The 21,452-nt window shown below is 34.9% G+C and overlaps 3 protein-coding genes across 3 annotated transcripts; 1 reads left to right on the top strand and 2 right to left on the bottom strand.

The window, feature by feature from the left end:
- On the bottom strand, positions 1-15,145 carry LOC106099817. The gene is made up of 6 exons (XM_013278484.1): positions 14,867-15,145; positions 2,674-2,819; positions 1,717-1,942; positions 1,343-1,607; positions 1,006-1,202; positions 1-727 (listed from the first exon to the last, which is right to left on the bottom strand). Exons 1-6 carry the CDS (start codon positions 14,952-14,954, stop codon positions 468-470), a joined length of 1,182 nt encoding a protein of 393 aa, XP_013133938.1. The 5' UTR covers positions 14,955-15,145; the 3' UTR covers positions 1-467.
- Positions 15,146-15,440: 295 nt separating this feature from the next.
- On the top strand, positions 15,441-18,442 carry LOC106099435 (tetraspanin-7-like). Its single transcript, XM_013277993.1, has 5 exons — positions 15,441-15,659; positions 16,531-16,719; positions 16,865-17,026; positions 18,103-18,216; positions 18,287-18,442. Exons 1-5 carry the CDS (start codon positions 15,441-15,443, stop codon positions 18,440-18,442), a joined length of 840 nt encoding a protein of 279 aa, XP_013133447.1.
- A 1,222-nt stretch (positions 18,443-19,664) lies between these two features.
- Positions 19,665-21,435, bottom strand: LOC106099855 (general transcription factor IIF subunit 2). The gene is made up of 4 exons (XM_013278534.1): positions 21,025-21,435; positions 20,602-20,813; positions 20,317-20,442; positions 19,665-20,206 (listed from the first exon to the last, which is right to left on the bottom strand). Exons 1-4 carry the CDS (start codon positions 21,329-21,331, stop codon positions 20,036-20,038), a joined length of 816 nt encoding a protein of 271 aa, XP_013133988.1. The 5' UTR covers positions 21,332-21,435; the 3' UTR covers positions 19,665-20,035.
- Between the last annotated feature and the right edge of the window lie 17 nt (positions 21,436-21,452).

Here is a 21,452-nt window from a genome sequence, read left to right as displayed (position 1 = left end):
CACTCATTTTTTTCTTATCCTAGAATATAATTTAAAATACACGATTATATGCTATCTTTGTATGGCCATCATAGCACAGTGCAAGTGTCCAATTGTCTAAAATAAAAGATTAAAATTAATTTGAGACCAAAACACTATACAATCTTCTTTCCAATACTCTTTGTACATACAATTTTTTCGCTTTACACATACAAAACGGTCGTATCGACCACTAATCGGGTCAAAGCATACAAAAATTCTTTATAATATTTACGTAAATCAAATGAAGCTAAACATTTGTAATTAAACACCAAAACTTCTTTCTACTTTGATCTTAAACATCTGTTGATTTAGCATCGAAAGGTATAATGTTCCTAGCGCCAACATTAAATCTATCAGAAGCTTCGTAAGCTAATTTGACCTAATTATAATTACATCACAATATAATACAACACAACACGTGCAACTAATAAATAAACCTTAGAATTTTACGCCTCCGAAGTATTGTCTCCTTCGTTACTTTTCTTCGTTCCTTCTTTTTCTGACAATGTTATTGAGTACACGGAACTTCTATCTGAAAATCTGTCCCTGTTCCGTCTTCCGAATATACTACTGCGCATCGACGACATTGTTGTGATAGATACGTTGTCTTTGTCCGTTTGTGGCACCATCTTCCATATGAGTAGCGCGATACCGCCAAACGCAGCGACTACCAGGAACATCACTAATAACACTTCGCCAAACGCACCTGAAAATACAACTTTAAATTGTTCAAACAATAAAATAGTTCAACATATACAATTGATTTCAATTCTTATAGATAATATTCACAAAGGCACCTTCAGTCATCTCTAAACCATATCATGAACTGCTGGAGAATCATTTTTAGTATTGGATCATGTCAACTATCGCCCGAAGGTATTTAGCTTATATAGGAAATTGATTGTAGTTGTATTTAAATTATAATAACGAGCATCATTTATTATTTGAATTAAATCTTCATCAATGTTTTAGTAGATAACGTACTTTGTTGAGTTTCCTCTTTGCGTGCTTCAAGCCTGGCCGGCTGTAGATCATTGTAGTCCATATCCTGATTGTCATATGGCTCCACGGAGCCTATCGGCTTCGTCTGATGCAGCACATCTCCAGGGTCGGCTTTAGGTAAATTAATACCAGCTCTGACCGTAAGAGTTTCAGGTTTATATGTACACAAAACTAGAAATCTGAAACGAAATAAATAGTACGTCATTATATTAAAATAGCGTATCTCAGGTAAAAAAAATTAGACGATTCTCTTCTCGATTATTGATTCTCTAACTAGAGTGAGGGTCTAACAGTGACTTTCCGTAGTTTATATACATACCGACGAGTGCTATGCGTTAGTATGGGAAGATTCTCTTGCACGATAACGTAGGTAGCGACAGTCGTGTCGTTGACCTCTGAGCCGCACTCCTGATGGTGTATCCTAAGGATGTAGGCGTCCTGCGCGCTGCGCGGGTTGCCTTGCAGCGCGCACCGCTCGGGTCCGCCGTCAGCCGCCTCTACCGCTATACGCCCGCCGAAGTACGGACCAGTCGATACTTCTACTTCGCTCGCGTGTGGCAGGCATTGCGTAGCGCGCGCTGAAACTGTTAAAGTTACATTGTAATGTAGTAGCTAGTTACCATGGAGCACACATATGCGCAACTAAATGCAAATCTAATAAACAATCCCTTCAGTAGTTTTTTTAGAACTTACATCCTTTAGTAGGCACAATGATGATCTTGGATCCAATAGACTGGGGGTCAGTTAAGTCACGTGCGTCTCGCCTCACGGGGCGGACCTCGAACGAGTATGTGGTGGCCATGCGCAGACCGGAAATGTGCGTGCTGTACGCACGCCCGCGTCGTCCACTCGGCGTCGTCGTCGGTATGTCGCCAGCACGACTGCGACCCGCTTTTTCGTTTTCATGATTTTCTACTACCTAGGAAAAATAACATTCTTTTACCGGATATTCTGGTTCTGTTTTTAAAAGAGGAAATTAAATCATTAGTGACCTATGTCGTTCCCGTTTGATAATATCATAAAATTCTATTAAAAAACTTTTTGTATATAGATACGTTAATTAATTTATTGGCTTTGTTTAAAGCACCTCGATATTTTAACACGCGTAGGTACTTATCATTCCACTATGATTACAGTTTATTAAATTTGATGTTAAGAAAAACACTAAAGACAAATCGTTAAACGAACAATAAATCTCCTGACCGCTTATTTAGCGGCGCGGTAAAGGACCTGAATGTAATAACGAGCATTAGGGCGGCGGCGGACTGTGGCGTCACGGTCACGCCTGCCGCCGACACCGCCATTATATCCCGTTCTATGCCAGATACAAACCGGGCCGACCCTACTGATTCGAATTCAGATATTTTAATGTATTTAATATGCAAACGGCTTTCTTATAAGCCATTGAAACTACTATTCAAGAAGTATCGGCCTTTCTTATCGCGTATATCGATTAAAAATAACAGTCATCATAGATGAGCATATAACCAGTACTGGCGTTAGAGTAAGGCGGACTGGATGACCGTCGAAGGATACTTATTAAAAAAATGTCTTTGACAAAACAAATAAATATGAGAGGTAAATAATTTAAAAAGCTAATGCTTAACAGACATAGTACACCGATTATCAAATGTTTTTCCTTCAACTTACTTTAGTGCGACACCTGTACTGCCCCCAGGCCTGCAGCTCGCAGTAGTGCACTTGGAAGGCGAGCAGCGGCTGTCCCTCCTCGCTGCCGTACTCCCAGCGCAGCCGGACGTCGCGGAAATCCGGCTCACCGATCAAATGCAGCACCTCTGTACAACACGATTTACATTTTAAACTAATAGTACACACTAATTCCTACACCGTACATCGGGTATATCTGAAAAGAGATTCAAATATGTGTACGAAGTCAATCAATCAGCAGTAGGCCAGGGTTGCTTAAAGCCTAATCAATCCTTACCTATGGTAGACATGAACCCTACGATAAGGTCGTGCAGCAGCTGAAGGAGTCGCTTTTTTGTGGACAGAAAGTGTACGAGTTAATCTGATATAAACATACAAATGTGATGGTTTAAAATACACCACGAAAGCACTATAGGAATAGCAACGATATGCCCAATGTGTACTAGGAGTAAACACTTCCATTTTCACGCTCCAACACTTCGTTTTCTAAAGCGATTTGTGTAATTGACTTCCTCAGTCTGTCGAGACGCTCGAATGCGCCGACGATCCAGCGACCCGCTCGCTCTATTGACCTAAAGAAATTACATAGATTTAAATTGTATTGGCTACACTCTGGTAATAAGCACGTATGATATGCAGTTTGCCAATTACGGAGCTTTAATGGTGCATTTCAATTAACATGATATTAAAAAACGAAAGGATCGAAAGAAAGTTTAATTTTTACGGAAGTAGAAATAGAAAGCCGTGGATAGGAAGTAGGAACAAACTGCACGATTGGTGATAACTCTGCTTGTACTATAAACATTTCATTTTCGTTCTTTTTATATTTCTCAAAAAGAAATATTATTGAATTAAACATCTGCACAACAGTGTTGCAAAAATTAAAAGGACGGTAAATGATAGAGTTCTTTAAAGTCTTTTGCCTGTTAACAACGTACAAGAAGCTATATTTACAGGTTTTTTTTCCTATATCTGTACGTTAAAATCTCTGTTTATCTGTTTTTAAGAAAGTATTAATGTCCGTAATTAAATTAGTGAAAACTAGCACATAGTTTAGATTGACAGATCGCGCTACCGGCCGCCGGGCGCGCTCTCCCCTGCAGCCAGCCCCACTGCCCACAGCCCACTGCTGCACCGTAATGAGCAAATTATCTAAGTAGCACAATAAATAGATACATTGCAAACACTACTAGGGGTGTGATCACTTATACTTCGCCTAAAACTACATTTAATATTTTAAATTAGTTTACTCCACTCGAAGTGGAAATTTTTATTTCATATACCAGAATTAAAAACCCTTATCGTGTAATCATTAGACAGTAATATTTACTCATTGCGCTATCAATACTAACAAATCTATAAAAAATAAAAAAGTCCTCGATTAATATCTAACCGGATGGCTCATGACAAATTACCCAGCGATCACCGGATTTAGCTCCGACAGATAAAAGATACCCGCGTAATAAAAAATACAATTTATGTCTGCAGATGACAAGTTTAAATTAAGTAACCAAATAGAAAGCGTTGCAAAACAAAGTCGTTGGGCTATTTACATAAGCTTCAATAAGTGTCCACTCCCTCTCATTGACACTAACCAAATACACTTTACATAAATGAAACGGCTTTAAATTTCACTTATTTTATTCTATAAATCTTAATTTATTCAAAATAATAATTGAAGAAAAAAAGGTTATCTTAAGTTTTTTTCCCAATTTATAATTAAAAATGTAGTCGCAACCCTATTTAAATTTATGTTTCCTATTTTACAAGTTTCTCGCGGGATATCATCCATATTCATTTAATAGCGTAGATCAGGTTTTAGATATAGACACGTCGGTGTCTCCTGTCTCCTAGTCTATTTAAAACTGATAGCAGCTGCCTGATAGCCGATACTTAATTTTAGTAATATCTTACACATATTTTCTAAGCTTTTGTCAAATGGATTGACTGTTTTCGCGTGTATTGGGACATTTCGGTTATGTTATTTTTTGTTTGCAAAAATCTTATAACCACTTCATCTTCATGCTTACAGCAACTTTAAAACAAGTCTTAATTAATATTTTTGTAATACTTTTGGTTTTTTAAAATCAACTTTCAATTTTAACTGAGTCGAAGGAAGTGTTAGAACGGTGTCATAAATATTTTAATTCCGCCGACCTAACGGATAGCAATTTATGCCAATGGGCTTGACTTGACCCGGTGCCAAATTATAATCGAGGTCATCTGAATGACCTTGTTTGTCCTTTGACTTTTTCGTACCTAAATTGGCTTATTAATTTTATGTATTAAGCGTAAATAATAAATACAAAAAAAATATGACCTTAAAGTAATACATAGTAGTTAAAATCACACGTTATATACTTAATTAAACTAACGAAAGAAACATTGAATATGCGGAAAACAAGATTTTCATTGACCTTACTGAAGGCTTCTTTTCAAATCAGTACCTCGTACAACGTCTTCCAAAAAAGTTTATGGGTCAATATTCACTACTTTTTGTAGATTGACATGTTATTTATTTTAATCTTATAATTAATTTTATACATTTAACATAAGATGAGATTAAAGTTAAGATACAATTTAATAATTCGATACCAAAAAAGTTATATAAACACAAGACTGAACTTTCCTCTAGACCAGTGATTCTCAACCACAGTGTCGTGGCACTTTTGTGTGCCGCCAAATTTTGCATATTTTTGTCATAAACTATTCATGCAGTGTGTTGTAGTAAGGGAATAATTTTTATCTTTTTCTTTGTGTGCCGCCAAATTTTGAAATCGTTAAACAAAAAGGTTGAGAATCACTGGTCTAGACAGTTTTAATTAACTTTTTACTCTTGTCTTGACATTACTCTCTATGCCGAGTAAATCGTACCAATCTACCAATAAAGAAGAAAGTGAAAGGTGTCTGCAATGTAACTTTGGTAATAGTAACAAGATACCACTTAATACGTTTAGATTAGGTATCGCATATAAGGCGTAATAAAACAACAATACATTATATCTTACAAGTTGAAATAATGACTTTTAATTTTTACAGGACCACTGCAGTGAAGATTTTAATTTATAAACAAGACCACATATTTCTGTGCATCTGTTTCGGCATAGAAACATTGATATATGAATGTTAACCCTTAAATGCATGATTTGTTATTTAATTATGAAATCAATATTTCAGTATAGACTTTGAGTCACAGATTAAGGTAAAAATAATAAAAAAAAGTCATGGTTTCAATAAAAACTATAATTTTGTTTGTAGACTTTTGGCAACAATATGCATTTAAGGGGGTCGCCGAGGGGGGAACGTAGTTAAGCTGCTCCTTATATCTAGCCTAAAACATCGGCTAGTAGCGACCAGATTTACAAGAAAAGTCACATTAAGTTATTACGCGTCACACTACAAGAATAAACAAAATCTGTTTTTTTATATGTACAGTATTAAAAAAGGAAAGAATTGTATTTTTTTAATTATTTATTAAAATAACTCGAAAACTTCTGGGCCGATTTCAAAAATCTTTTACTCTAAAAAACTATGTTATGAGTGACATAGGCTATACTTTTTATTTTTCATTTCACGCGGACGAAATCACAAACAACAGCTAGTGATTAATAACACTGAAACTTCCAATTCTCCTGTTACAGTATAATTAAGATATAATATTAGTAAATTATAAAGCAAGGCCTTCACAATGCGGGGTCATTAGTTAATTCAGACAGCTATGTAAACATAAAAACGGATGTTACGAGCAAATATAATGACTATGGCAAGCATTGGAATTTCGTTTTTAAAAATATTGTATTAAAGTTGATTTTGCAAATATGCTACGTTGTATTTAGATGACTCATAAAACGGATGTGGATGTTCCACGCGACGCTTTTCAAGAGGAAGTAAAACCAGTGTTGTTTTGTCACGGTTCACGAATACATTTTTAAGTATACAAAAACAATAAACTTTGTTATACAATATTAATAAGGGGAGTATTGTAATTGATCATTGTAATATGATCGATTATTCCGGTTCCGCTGCAATAAATACTTCAAGATAACGGATGTATAAAGGGTCCTTTATATATGACCTTTGTCTGACATTGTTCGTAAAGTTATTGAAGACGGTTTTATTTCCACGCGGGGATTGCATTTACGCACTTCGCTTCCGTGCTGCGTGCAGCAGGAACAGCTTCCTATGGGACACCCGGTCTTATATTTAGGCTAACCAATGAAGCCCGCGGTGTACTCCTTCGCCCGACCGGGCCGTGGCATCCACGTCACTGTATCCATGTCCCCTCTAGAGGGGCTCCTTATTGAAGATATTTCATAATTTTCATGTAATGCTAAACACTTATCAATATTTTTTGAACATTTAAAATTTTATGTCAACACGGTACATTTTAATAAGCCTGGCTAAAGTTACCTATATAATATGTTCAGATATTAATAAAGTATGGGAGATTATATTTCAATGCAAGTCATCTTACTTACGCATTCGTTAGGAAAAAAGCTTTCACTTTTGGCTCGTTCTTTAATACGCTACATAAATATGTCTTATCAATCTGTAACTGTCTTCTTATGGTTGTTACTGTTAGAAATGCAGAAACGGTGGGCGCGTCTTGTGGACACTTGAGGCAATAAATCATGATATACGGAGCAAATGACTTTTCAAGTGGCAATCTTAAAAGTATTGAGTCGTTTGAAATAGACTTGAATACCGTTAACTGCCATCAAAAGGCTGTAAGAAACTAGCGCCTTATATGCGCTGCAGTGCAATGATTACTGGATTTACCATAATTGTAATCATCACATTCTGATTGCCAATTGAAGTCGACTTGCATGAGCATCACTCAACTTCCTTCTAGTTGTTCATGGTGTGTCATGTCTAATCGGCTTACAACTCAGCAAAAATACACATTATTAACCACACTGGATAACTAATGATTCGATTTTAATATCTGTATTTTAAAAAAGTTGCACGCTGCTAAAAATGTTTAGATAAACTGAAAAATTAAAACCACACCAATCTAGTTGAATTGCCTACTTTTAACGCCGTTTAGGGAAGTGGTTTCTACGAATGTTAAAGTCATTTAGCAGTTACTCTATTTTGTGCAATGTAGAATACACCTACATCATTGTACCCGCGCTAAAGTTCGACGCTAATGTCAAAAGGATAAGGTTTCTCTCTACAAGAATGCACGTCTATTCCATTCTTTGTCTTCATCGAATTGTCTTTTTATTCTACAGTCAGTAGGACCTGTAGAACTCCTGTTTTTTTTAACTAACTAAAATATTTAAAATGGATGCATTTTATAGAATTTGCAAATTTATTGTGATGGGTGACTGATGCGAAACGGCCACATACCTAACAACAAAAGAGCTTCACGCACTCTTCCTGTGATCGCATTATGAGGCCATCAGATTTCATGCAGTCATTTGAACACACATTTAACACGGCCTCTGTACCAGGAACAAACACGAGCCGCTCTGTTACTTTGTGCGACAGGCAAACCACAGTTACATTATTATATGTAGATATCCGACATAATAATCGCATTATAATTGTTGCATAATGTTATAACACGTCGACTTTGATGGAATTGATACTTGCAACTGTTGTTTATCACTAAGCAATAATTTGAGAATACACAGGAAGAGAATTCATCCACAAACCTCAATAAATCACAATAAAAAATCTTCAGAAATAAACATTAGAATCGTATCACCGGGTTATGATCGGAACAAAGTAGTGCACAAAACGTTTTACAATGTGCGACTTCAAATGTGGACTCTAAACACGTAAAATGCAGAAGAGCGTGTAAATCCAAATCTCATTGTTAGTTGGCCGTGCGTGTATAATCACCGTTTTTGTCGAATTCAATTAAAAATTGACCTACTGCGGCCGCCTTCTGCGGTGTTAGCAGACAGTGTCTTTCTACCGTCTATTCGTACAGCAGGCCGACAACCAATGTTTATGCCGTGCTTGTGGTATGTGGAGCGTTTACAACTAGTCCACGGTTTATTTTGAAATGTTCGTCTTACAAAGTAATTAGATTAAACGGTTGTTAGATACCAACACATTGTACGCAAATAACATTTCGTATTCAGTACGGGGCGAATCAATGATGGTTGCTGGACTAAATTCTTTCCTCTAAATCCATGTTGCTTAGAGTAACTGCAGTGGACATAGTTGCTACACTAAGCGGGAGAAGCTTAGTGTAGATTAAATAGGAGATCACTGAACTACTCTGGGTGCATTAGAAGTTTAATCATACTTACTAATGTTATAAATGCGAAAGTTTAGATGGATTCGTGGATATTTGAGAGTTTGTAGTCTAAACGGCTAAACGGATTACAATAAAATTTGGTGTAAATGTAGAAGATAGTCTGGAAGAACACATAGACTACAACTTTTGTTTTTTTTTTAATTCCATGCGAACGCAGTCGCCTAACCCTACTACCAACACAAGTAGTATGCTACTTAGTGGCTAGTGTTACTAGTAGGGTTGCGAATAAAAAAAGATGTAATCTTTTTTGGTTAAAATTAACCAAGTAACAGCCTAGCTGTGTTAAATAGTCTGGCTAGCTAAGTTACACGAACATACAATTACGTTTACGTAATCTTAACAAATATTTGTAACGCAGGTAACGTAGTAGGAAAGTACATAAAAAGAAAAAATTCGGAACAAAACCAATACAGCCAGACCTTAACTGTGAGCTAACGATAACTGAATTTAAGCTTGTTTGGATCTATAATTTTTAATTTTTTTTTTATAACAAAGTAGCAAACGAGCATGCGGCCACCTGAATCCGCCAAAATGGCGAAGCGACCGCTGCCCATAGACATCCGCAATTGCAGATGCGTTGCCTACCTTTATCCGACGACGGAGGAGACGCACATAAAGAGGATATTTCCCTTCCTATGCATCTCCTCAAATACTTCTACTTTGCAAATGATAATTTCAATTTCGATATAAATGAAGGTAGAATATAAAATATTGAAAGTGGAATAAAAATTGGTTAAAACCAAGAACGGAACAATGAGTCAGTTTAGAAACGTTACGATCTTAAAATTTTATAAGGCAATTTGGTGTGGGCATGGTACATAAACGAAAATGGCAAATTCGAAAAAGTTCATCGAACCGTTATTGGAGTCGTTTGCCATTCTATAAATAGTTAGGATAAAAGACAATAAGAATATCTTGAAACGAAAGAGTTCGTTACTATCAGTTACAATGTTACGACTTATGCAAGTTTTAGTAATTTTAGATAAAACAAGCTTATGGTATATGACATTTATGAAATTCTGGTTTTTGCCTGCGACTCTGTCCTCATGCAATTATAAAACAAAAGAAAGTAGCATGTGTTCTTCCGGACTAGCCTCTACCTCTATGCCAATTACATCAAAATCTATTCAGCAGTATAGTCTACAAACTCTAACAAACATCGATCTTAACTTTCGCAATTTTTAATATTAGTAAAATAAACAACCCATGTGGTCAGTATGTGTTAATGACAGTGAAAGCAATTTTTAGTGAATTAATAAACAAAAGCCAGCGAACTTGCACCATTTAATTTAATTCGCTGATATTTAAACGACCACAGTAAAAGTAAAAGATCGTGACTCTTTTACCGATAATCTGTAATCGCATTGTTAAGTTTTTATTTTTTCAATTTATTCAAGAATGCGTTCAATACGCCTTACCCGTAAACGAGCAGTCGGTTTTGAGGTGGATATTACGTTGCTTGTTGTGATATCGTTACCGTTTTGATATCAATGAACCGTTCAAGAAACAGTAGAATGCATAAAAAGTAAACGTTAAATTCTACGTGGGATATTTTTTGAGCTAAAAGATCTTTCATGAAACGGTCCGAGCCTGAAACGTCAGAAAAGTATTGCTTTAAAAACGGTTAATTTAGGTACGCTAATGTTTTTGTTTTTATTGCAACTAACAAGCTGTAACTAAAACATCTTTCAAAATGGGTTATTATCCTTTTCGAGATGAACCTTCAAAGACCTTGCATTTGTGGAGTTTTTAATGATGTTAACATGAAACAGATAAACTCTATCTAACAGAGTGTCGGTGGCTCAGGGGTTTATGCACTAATTTTGTCATCTACAGGTCCTAAGTTCGAATTCTGCTATGTACGCGGCGTCTACGTGGAAATTCAAAGATATCTGCGAAATCAACTAAGACCTAGCCACTCCTAACCGTAACTCTAGGCTTTAAACCTCTGATAACTAACTGATCTTGATGAATTTGAATCAGAATTAGTTAATTGTCGTGCAAGAGACATCGTTTTCATTGTACCAAAAACATACCTACCTACCCTCTGTACTGTATTTCTTATCTAAGTAGTTTAACAAGAAATGAGTCGATAGCTTTTATCTCACGAACTTTTATAGTTAGACGGTTAGACAGTTGACATCTGTCAGTCTAATAAATAATATTTATCAACTAATTAGTGACATGAATTGAAGCGCGTCATGTGAAAGCATAGTTTCACACATGTCCTATTTAGCGCGCAACGAGAGCAAAACGAAGCATTCATTCGTGTATCGATCGTCTTAGCTTAATATGCAAATGTACGGATGTTGGCGAATTATTGAATCCGAGGTATATTAGAACGGCATTAATATTGGCAATGTAGGGTGTCTCGCCGCAAGTGCCGGCAACCGTTACCGCATGCATAATGCCAACCGCGCGCTGCCGCTGGCCCACTGACGTAATGACATGCAGACAAGTTCCTCAGGCCGCGGTCGCCTGTCCACAGATAATAATAAAAAAAACATAAGAAACAAACAAACCGGGTCAACGTCAGTAGCTGTACAATACAGACCGCACCGAATATTGGCGACGCGTGGTGCTGTTTACTAAATATTCGCACATTTAGTTCAAGCAGGTACGTTAACGTTACATCGACGGAGAATGTGGTTCAACGCGCGTTTGTCCCAAATGTTTTTTTTACACAAATGCCGCAGCACAACACTGTTGCTTTCTAACGTAAACGTTCGATTTACGTCCATTTTATTTATTGGTGCAATGAAATAAAAAGAAATACTAAAGAATTTACATTCTTATGGAGCTATATAAATATCTTTTGATCGTATCGCCTCTCTAAATCTCAACATTAGTAGATTTGCGGTCAAGCCCTGGTACATTTTAGTTCAATACCTTTTCATCGTAAAAATTACTTTCAGAATCTTCGAAATTTACACGATCGATATCTGCTACCAAAGTGTCAAACAAAAATTAAAGCCAATAAAAAATACGTAGGTAAAGGTGTGGTGAGCTATGGAGATGAAATATCAAGATGACTAACTCAAATACGGTACTGCTTAGAATTTTTTATTTCAGAATCCTGTATAGCACCGTAATGTCAAAATTAAACGTCAACATCAGGTGAATGTCCTGCCCGTTTCGTCGCCTGATGATAAAAAATTCGAAACTTTAACACCTCATACAGTTGAGTGGAATGTTGATTGAAAAACAATTATACGAGATCGAGATACAAACAGTTCAACTTCGAAGCGACGCAAAGATTCTGAACGTATCGGCACATCCACTCTATTCATCAACAATTGACCAAAGTTTTTTTTTTTAATTATAATTTTGTATTAACTAAGCGTTTGTTACATACATACTTGCAATAAAGAACAGCTTTTAGGGTTTAATAATTTAATTTTGTTTACAAGTGTTAACAACTTTCTCAACATTGTTTTAGGTTATGTTAACACCCTTTACAGAAGTAATCCATCAAAGTTCAAATAGCAACTATTCTGCTGGGCTAACGTTACGCGTACTGTATCTGTCATCGGCCTTTCGGCGGTGCTATTGACTTGTAACCAGGACTGTACTCTATATACAATAGGTACACATTTGTCATCAGGTACACTGCACAGCAAAATTATTCACATGTATCACAAAGGTTAAACATGAGGTTAACTTTTGTTTCTAGAACACAAAACATTTTTTATTACGATCACGCACAATGTTATCTGACCTATAACATATTTTTATTTTAATACATTTTAAAGTGTCAATAAACATGGAATTTCCCAAACCGTATTTATAACATACTAACAAGTCTTTAAAAACATTCGTTTAAAATTACTAATGCAAACTATTAAATAATAAAATGTAGGTGATTTAAATAGTAAAATAAATACTAAAGCCGTATAACCTTAATTAGATGGTCACGATCTTAGACAATTTATATGTTGCTTGACCCCACAATTTAGTTCAACAAATGTTAACTCATTGGAGAAATGCACGATATTTTATCGCACTTTTATAACTGTCTGCAAAAAAAAAGATAAAAGGTGAGAGAATAAGCAAATAATAATAAAACAATAAAAACCACGCAAGACCCTTGGCATCTTGGAAATTATCTAATTGAGAAGACCGTCAGTATATTTGGTAGTGGAGTTTTAATATATTTATAGTTCATGTGAACTAACCCAAAAAGTGTTCACTTAAAATGGGGACAGCACGATCGTTCCTAAACGGCGCATTGTTTAGAGAAATATAGTCAGTTAATTTAATCAAACCATTCACTATGATCGTGTGATTTGTCGTGGAGATATTGTTATTGGATTTTGATTTCACGACAGTGATAAAGAATGCAGATGATATAAATCTAGTCTAACTATGACTCGCCTACACTGTTGGTGGTCTAAAGGGAAATGAGGTAACCGTTATTTTAGCTTTAAGATAACCACTAGATATGATCGTACCTACAGACGGTAGAATTTTAATAATTGTTACCTCTACTTTTCATATTTAATCTCTCTCAGATTTCTCGTATTAAATCTGCTGTAAGGGTCCCCGTTAGTGTTGAATAAAAATATCTCCATAAAAATCAAACTAAATTGTAATTATTTCTTGATTTTCCAACTCTACTTCCATAGTGCAATTGTTAAAATGAGGAGCAAAGCCTCGTCGTTAGCAACACTGATAACGCCATGATGAGCCGTTAGCTTGATGTAATCTGGCAAAACCGCACGCCTCCGTGTCACATTGCTTTGCGGTAAAAAAGCTTTGTTGCGCCTTCTAGATCAACATTGCGTAAACTGTCCGTGCCAGTATAGTCGGTATTCAACCGAACTGTTTCAATTCGTAGCTTTTTTTTAGCTCATTTCGACACTTTTCCATTAATTAACATTAACTTATTTTAAACTGACCTAATTATCTACATTATTACTTGTGAATATAAAAGATAAACAAAATTTATAAACAATGTATCTGCACTTTCCTTTTTCCTTAAATACCTGATAAACATCGACTTTCACAAATGTATTTAGTATCAAGTTGCGATTGGTTAAATAATTTTTTTTTTTAAAAACAATAAGGTAGAAACTTATATTGACTGAAACTAAAATATGAAATAACCAAAAAAATCGTTATGCGCCAATAACATAACTAACAGTCTTGCAGTATTTAATCCACATATCGTTCTCATCGAGGGGGTCAAGCCTAAACAATATTTAGGGTGATTATTCTGACAACCACGATGGCCCAGTGTTCATCTTTGAATATATACGGAGATATCGAATAACATATTATATGGAGAGGATCGAACCCAGGACTTCTATCTATAAGCCCACTTCTTACCTGTCAATAATTATCGCACTTTAAAATTATGTTACAGACTTTTTATATGTTCGTAATGTATAAAACATAACTTTGTATTGTAACAAAGGTGTCATCTATCCATATCCGGTTACGATGGAGTATCAGAACATGTGCTAAGAGGTTTCTTAAATAAAATAAATAAATAAATTAAACTCACTGATTCAGACTCTGTATGATAATACACCATAAAAAATCTACAACACTAATAATATCGTAAGAACCTATCTCTGCGTCATAAGATACCTTTTAGCAGCATAAAAAACTAACTAAAAGTTCCAATGTGTTTTAGGTATAAATAATTAGTTTATCATAAAACCATAAAGTAATACATTGTCATTTCTCAATATGTAAAATAAATATTTTTTTGTAACTTTAAAACGACTACCAAAATTGTTTCCATTTCGTTCGTATATTTTTTTACTTTGCTTTTTATACCCCTATAAAATTTATTTCATAGAATAAAATAACTATCATAATTCTAGAAAATTGTAATTATATAAAGACCGCTTAAATAAATCGATCAATAACATTTTTATAATTAAATTATCTCACCGTCATCGGCTTCTATTTCATCAATCGGGGACACGGATGCAATTCGGCATAAAAGTCCAATCAGAAATAAATTCAGCCGGCAAAACATTGTGTGAAAAATTTATAAAAACACTATACACTATTATGGTATTAGTTTTCTTTGTTATTTATTTGTATTATAAAAATAATAGGAAAAAATATTTTATCTTGCGTAAAATAGTTACGAAACGCGATCGGGCGCCGTTCGAAAACGTCGCGCTTCTATTGCGGTCTTCAAACGACTGACGAACTGACGATGTGATAAAGTGCAGCCACAGAACTTGGAACAGCCTAGGCTGTTACATGGGCATGCAAACAGTTAAAACTCCAATATAATCATCGCCTGGAGCTATATACCAATTCAAATTCAATTCTACATTTAGTATAGATTTCTCTGTTAGGTATAGTTAGGTATATTTATAACAGTAAACGTTTCAGAATTTGTTTGAACATATAGTTTTAAAGTATTTTATGGTTCAATTTAAAGGGGCATAAGGCAGTAAATCCACTGCCACCTGTTATAGATTAATTGATTGCACAAAGGCAGGTATCGCGCATGCGTTGTGATCCACCCGCGCATCTCAACCAGCTCAGCCAGCCAGACATCTCATTTAGCTCTCCCGGACATAGTGCAACAATAAATATGTCGCGTAAAAAGGATTCAAAAAAAGCTACAGAAAAAGAACCTAAAGATGAAAACAAGACTTTGGATGCGGATGGGCAAATGCTTATTATCCTACAAGCATTACTTAATGTCGTCAGTATGATTTGCTCGGTATGTATACAATTATTTTCATATGGCACAAAATAAGCGGCGTAATGTCAATTTCGAAATGACTATTTGTTAGGTAAACGGAACAAGCCGATGTACCGACTTTCATTTGTTAGGTTAATGTAAAGGAGACAAACGGAAACCGATACCAGGGTAGTAATAGGTGTAGGTAAGTCCATCCCTGCCTACATCTTTGGAGTCGACTGCCTTTTGCCACACTTTCGTTAAGGATAAGTGTAACTATATATGTAGTATGTAGATACTAGTGTAATTTTTTTATCAATTTTTTGTAGCAGTTACTAACTATATTACGCACCTATTTTTCCCGCTAGAATGAAAAGTACGACCTTATCTTCTTTAATGTATGAACACTTTGTTAAAAATACGGCTGCCAGGATTCCGGGAGGTAGATACATAAAAGTCCGTATTAGTGTCTGTGCCGGAATAGTCGAGCACTTTAGTCCTTGCTACCAGGCCCTGACCCTTAAATAAGTTTATTTTTCATTCATTCTTTTTTCTTCAAGCGGAAGATCTTTCTGATAGTTCGAAAAGACCGCTACCTAGACAGGTAAAAAAAAACAGCAAATTCGTCGCCTATCTTGTAAAGGACGAACTATAAGACGCGAAGGGGAAGTAGCGACATGCTAAACGTCATAAAATATTAAAAAAAAAAAACATTTTCGTTATAAGCAACGCAAATGTTTGCAAAACATAGTTTTTTACATTAATTTACAATTTACGTACTATAAACCTCTAGATATGTCCATACCTCTATACGTATAGGGTACATATTTATTTGTTTTACTCTTAAGGTGTAGAAGAAAGCAATATTCTATTGCTTTGTAATTAATTTATTGAATGTCTTTTTTCCCAGTTGATAGGTGCATATATAACGTTTGCGGGAGTGGAGACGGTAATCAAAATTAACAAGTACGTGGACCTGCCGTCAGGCATGACCGGAGCTGCTCCGTTTCTAGTAATCGGTTTTGGAGCATGTATGGCTATCGTCAACGCTTACGCCTTCTACTGCGTCACCAGGAAGGGGCCGATATTTTTTATTTCGGTAAGAAAACCTGCTTATATTGCATATGAACATCTTATAAAACATAATATCAGATTGAGATACGATGACTTTCGGAGTAGTTCTTGATTTCGTGTTAGCTATTCGATTCCAATGTGTACCTCTTACAAAAGTATTATATTTTCAGTATGCAATTTTTTTAATGTGCGTCGGCATGACGATGGGGGGATTGCAAATATCGCTGGAGTCCTACCGGGAGGCGTTGAAAGAAGGCATCGCCGACGGGCTCAAGAGGAATATTCAAAATTACAATTCAGTCACGACCAACCTTGACATGATTCAATCAACGGTATTAGAACACCTTTATTTTTTTTATACTAGTGCATAATAATAAAATATGAAGCGAAAATTTTGTAATTCCTTTCTAAGGAAATTGCTCGAACAGATATACCTACGTGGGTACCAAGTTAAGTTAAGTAAAGTTAAATTGCCGAAAGGCAGAAAGCTATTTTTTACAAAAAAAAATCTTAGATTATGAATATAGCAGAATTTCGACCAATGGGCGAACACTAGTCTATACTTAATAATAAAAAGAGGAAAGATGTATATTTTTGTATTGAAATAACTCAAAAACTACTCTTCCGATTTTAAAAATTCTTTCACCATCAGAAAGGTAATTTATCTGTGAGTAACATAGGCTATATTTTATTATTACTTATGTTTAGAAAATATAAATAAACAGCATGTTTCTGGACGCCGGTGTTAAAAATTCACTAAACTTTAACTTTTCTCGGATTACGCTGCCTAAACCGTTAGAGGTATATAAAAATGATGTAAGAAAGAATTGTAGATCTCAAAAAGTTCTACAGAAAGTCCGCGATAACATATATCTATCTTTAACGATTTTCTGACAAGAACCACTTTTTTGTTTACAAAATGAATTAAAAACTGCACGCTGTCTGCGGCGTTCTTTTATTGGTTTCAATATTAACCCTTATCCAAAAAAATGCGTTTGTTGTCAGGAGAATTTAATGTTGATTAAAATTGTCCTTTACAGTATTTAAATTGGACTAACAGTTTAGAAGATATCGCGAACACAACAATAAGGGTAACCGAAAAATCAGCTTACAAGCTACCGGGCTTAGAAATTTGGAATATTGCATCGGTAGATTTCTGTTATTACGTAGATTACTACTAAGTTAATACTTTTTTAATAGGTTGAAAAAAAAGGGCAAACGTAAGTTATGAACTTTCAAATTCGCGGGCAATAGCTAGTATTAAATATAAAAATAGTTTTTTTTTTCATCACATTTATTAGTAAAACATTTTGCCTTCACAGTTTTTTTTTAAAGGAGAATAAAAAAAACAAGACCACATGTATCAAGTAAACTATGGTTATAAAATAACACTCGTTTTTATAAACAGTTCCAGTGCTGTGGCATAGAAAATAGCAAGGACTGGTTACAATATTCACCGAAGTCGATGATCCCGAAGTCCTGCTGCGTAAACCCCACCTACTGCGACAAACATTACGACAAGGTAACAATCACTTTACTCCAACATTTGATGGTGCAACTTATATTATTTCGGGCTTATCATTTATTTACAGGGTTGTGATGCGGCACTAAACATATTTATATGTGACAAAGTGGAAAAATTAAACAGCTTGTTGGGGAGTTTCATCTGGCATCCAGCCTTCGGCATCGCTCCGGCCCTCAAAATCCTTACTTACAATGTTCGTGGCAAAATATGCAGTGACCCGTGAACGTGAAGTGCACATTTCCTCCCTTAGTCGTATTCTTCATGACATTCCCATCCAACTACATGTTAGGTTCATATGAGGCCACTAAATACACAAATGTAAATTAAATTTTGCCGATAACGTTACTAATACTTTCCGTAATTTATTGTGATAGGCCTCTGAAATATCTTAAACTCTTGTTAACATAACTTTTCGGATATTCTATGTATAGACATACATTGTTTTTCCTGAATTTTAGAATAGAATGGCATGAAAATATGATACAAGTTGAATTCACGATAACATTGAACAATGTTTTATCTTAGACATCGCCACGCGAACTAGTTTCCAAGCGACAACTATTATTCAATAAATATAACAATTATATGTCACTATAAGGACATACTTATTTGTAATCGATTAAATATAATACGGTAGACATAATGTTAGATTTAATTCATCTTTATAGCTTACTATCTATTGCTCCCGACTTCGCCCACACGTATAAAAAGAATAAAAACCATAGCTTTTTAATGGTGATAGAATTTTTGATTTCGGCCCAGTAGTTTTCGACTTATTTCAATACATACAAAAATACAAATCTTTCCTCTTTGTAATATTAGTATAGATATAGATTAAATAAATACATTACATAATGACAAACTGTTTTTAACTCATTGTAGTTTAGAGAATTTCATTTTTATTTTCAAATATAAATAAATAAACCATGAATTATTTTTAGTTATGTACAAAACCCACAACTGTAAACATTGTCATATCATAATTAACTATTACATAAACATCCATTATTTAACATAAACTAACAGATTATAGCAAACTGCTGAAAGTTAGCACAATACGCCTTGACAGATTGTAAACTTATTGTCGTCTCACTCTTATTATATCTTTTTCTATAGGTATTAACGACTTTAACAGTAGTAGAGCCCACTATAACATCTTCGCACGAAAGTGTCGGCTCGCCCGGTGCAATACCAAGACCATACAGAAGACAGGCATGAAGTGGAAAAACAATTTGATGAGCATGGTGCCAGAGGCCTAATTTAGGTCCTTTCTTATGAGGAAAGGATGGGTTGCAGGAGTAGATTAGACGGCGGACGCATAGGAAGGTGAAGTATCCATGTTATGTACATCTCCTCCTCCATCGATTAAGGGTAGGCAATGAATCGGCAATTGCGAAAGTCTATGGGCAGCAATCGCTTCGCCATATAAAATAATAATACAGAGGAAAGAATTGTATTTTCGTATGTAATTAATAAATTAAAAACTTACTGGACCGATTTATTTAGTTGTTCCACCATTATAAAGTTACATATCACTGAGAAACATAAGCTGTTACGAGATTTTTAAATACGCGCAGACAAAGTCGCGAGCAACAGCTAAGTAACTATATTTATGCTTAGTCATTATATTTATTATTACACATTTATTAACATAATAATAAAGATTAATCAATTTTAAAACAGATTTCAATGTTTTGACTGTCTTGTCTACTACTAAAAAAAAGGACTGTCTAGTCATATTGTTTACTCTTTGAAAAAAAAAACATTTTTTGTTCAAGTGTTACCATAGTGGACACTAACATACAGTAATTTATTGCTAGTCACTGTCCGAACTATTTTTGTCTGGCTTTGCTTCCACAGGTGCCTCTTGCTTATAATGCCTGTATTCTGGTTTCAGTTCCCACATATTTTTGTGTGGATTTTTCAAATTATAATTACACACCTCTTTAAGAATGTCTTTTAAATATACTATTGGTTGTTTGGTTATCTGAAACATAGACAATTTTTGATTTTTTTACTGTTGTCATACATGTATACAAAAATATTGGCATATTACTTTTTTTGTTTGACAAAACAGATAATTGCAAATCACATTACCTTTTGTAAATCTTTTATGTTATAATACTGATGTTTTTCAAAAGCTGCAAACAGCATATTGAGGACCACATCCTTGTCATCACGAGCCTTTTTACCCTCTGCTTTTTTCTTCTCCAGAAAGTCAATCTATGTGAAAAAAAAGTATGTTAATTGCACAAACCTACATCATAATTTACATAGAAATTATCAAAATATAAGCTAAAACAATTATAAATAATCAATCAATCAATATATGTGTCACTTTAAAACGTAAGTATAATAAGTATGATTCAAATAAACACTCACATTATGTTTGTGATCAGATACTGGCTTGAAGTTCTGCACAATTCTGTCCAGTTGCTGAACTTGTCGTTGTGGCATGGACGCTTTCCTTATAGATTCCGATTTAAGCTTGTAATAAGTATTGTCAGCATATGGCCTACACTCCAACTTTTGAACTATTCTACCTTCCATATAAAGTTTTTCAGATTCAGGAACTACTGCATCTGTAGTAGCAGCTAAAATACAAGTAATCACATAGATAAAATCATTGAATTTGGTAAAAAACAAAAAATCGCAATAAAGCTCAAATATTTTCTGTTTCTTTAGAAACAGGTAAGAAGCAATCCCATCTATGTCGAATATGATATTTTTGATGGCATGATAATCTCGAACTATGTCTTAAAACCAAAACATAGCCTAATAACATGGTCACAGAGGCGTACTTACGAACAACGTGAGAGAAAACACCCAATGACTGATGAGTAACATTGTACACGTCCAGGCGATGAACCTTTGGAATGTTTTGTTCACCCGGCTCTTTAAGGCATAGAACTCCTTCCGAAAGATAAAGTTGTACTTGTGTTTTTTGGCCCGGTGTACGAGAAATTTTTAGTTTTCCAACATCGATATTACCAGGGGCTTTCTCCCATTTGTTGGCTATGTATTTAGGAACTTTTACCAGCCAGACTCCTCTTCCAGAATTTGATAAATCCAACTCCCTATCGATATGAGGATGAGCGTTTGGAGTTGTCATTTTAACGTTGTACAATATTGTAACAATTCAAATTCTTTAACTTTGCAACGTAACAAAAAAGTTTGTTTTACTCAGCACACGCTGTTACGTCAAATGCCAATGTCAAAAGTCAAATCAAATG

Source organism: Papilio polytes, unplaced genomic scaffold, assembly GCF_000836215.1.
Source record: "Papilio polytes unplaced genomic scaffold, Ppol_1.0 DF824102.1, whole genome shotgun sequence".
Classification (NCBI taxonomy): Eukaryota; Metazoa; Arthropoda; class Insecta; order Lepidoptera; family Papilionidae; genus Papilio; species Papilio polytes.
The sequence above is the reverse complement of the archived record's forward strand: the minus strand, read 5'-3'. Positions and strand labels throughout refer to the sequence as shown.

Excerpts from the sequence above, each read along its gene's own strand:
- LOC106099817 (XM_013278484.1), bottom strand. The coding sequence starts at position 14,954 with ATGTTTTGCCGGCTGAATTTATTTCTGATTGGACTTTTATGCCGAATT. Across the intron at positions 1,943-2,673 it reads AGTACAGGTGTCGCACTAAA|GTAGTAGAAAATCATGAAAA; the intron begins GTAAGTTGAAGG and ends TATTTTTCCTAG. Across the intron at positions 1,608-1,716 it reads CATTGTGCCTACTAAAGGAT|TTTCAGCGCGCGCTACGCAA; the intron begins GTAAGTTCTAAA and ends TAACTTTAACAG.
- LOC106099435 (XM_013277993.1), top strand. The coding sequence starts at position 15,441 with ATGCGTTGTGATCCACCCGCGCATCTCAACCAGCTCAGCCAGCCAGAC. Across the intron at positions 16,720-16,864 it reads GGCCGATATTTTTTATTTCG|TATGCAATTTTTTTAATGTG; the intron begins GTAAGAAAACCT and ends TTATATTTTCAG. Across the intron at positions 17,027-18,102 it reads TTGACATGATTCAATCAACG|TTCCAGTGCTGTGGCATAGA; the intron begins GTATTAGAACAC and ends TTTTATAAACAG.
- LOC106099855 (XM_013278534.1), bottom strand. The coding sequence starts at position 21,331 with ATGACAACTCCAAACGCTCATCCTCATATCGATAGGGAGTTGGATTTA. Across the intron at positions 20,443-20,601 it reads TATCTGATCACAAACATAAT|ATTGACTTTCTGGAGAAGAA; the intron begins GTGAGTGTTTAT and ends TTTTTCACATAG. Across the intron at positions 20,207-20,316 it reads ACATAAAAGATTTACAAAAG|ATAACCAAACAACCAATAGT; the intron begins GTAATGTGATTT and ends TCTATGTTTCAG.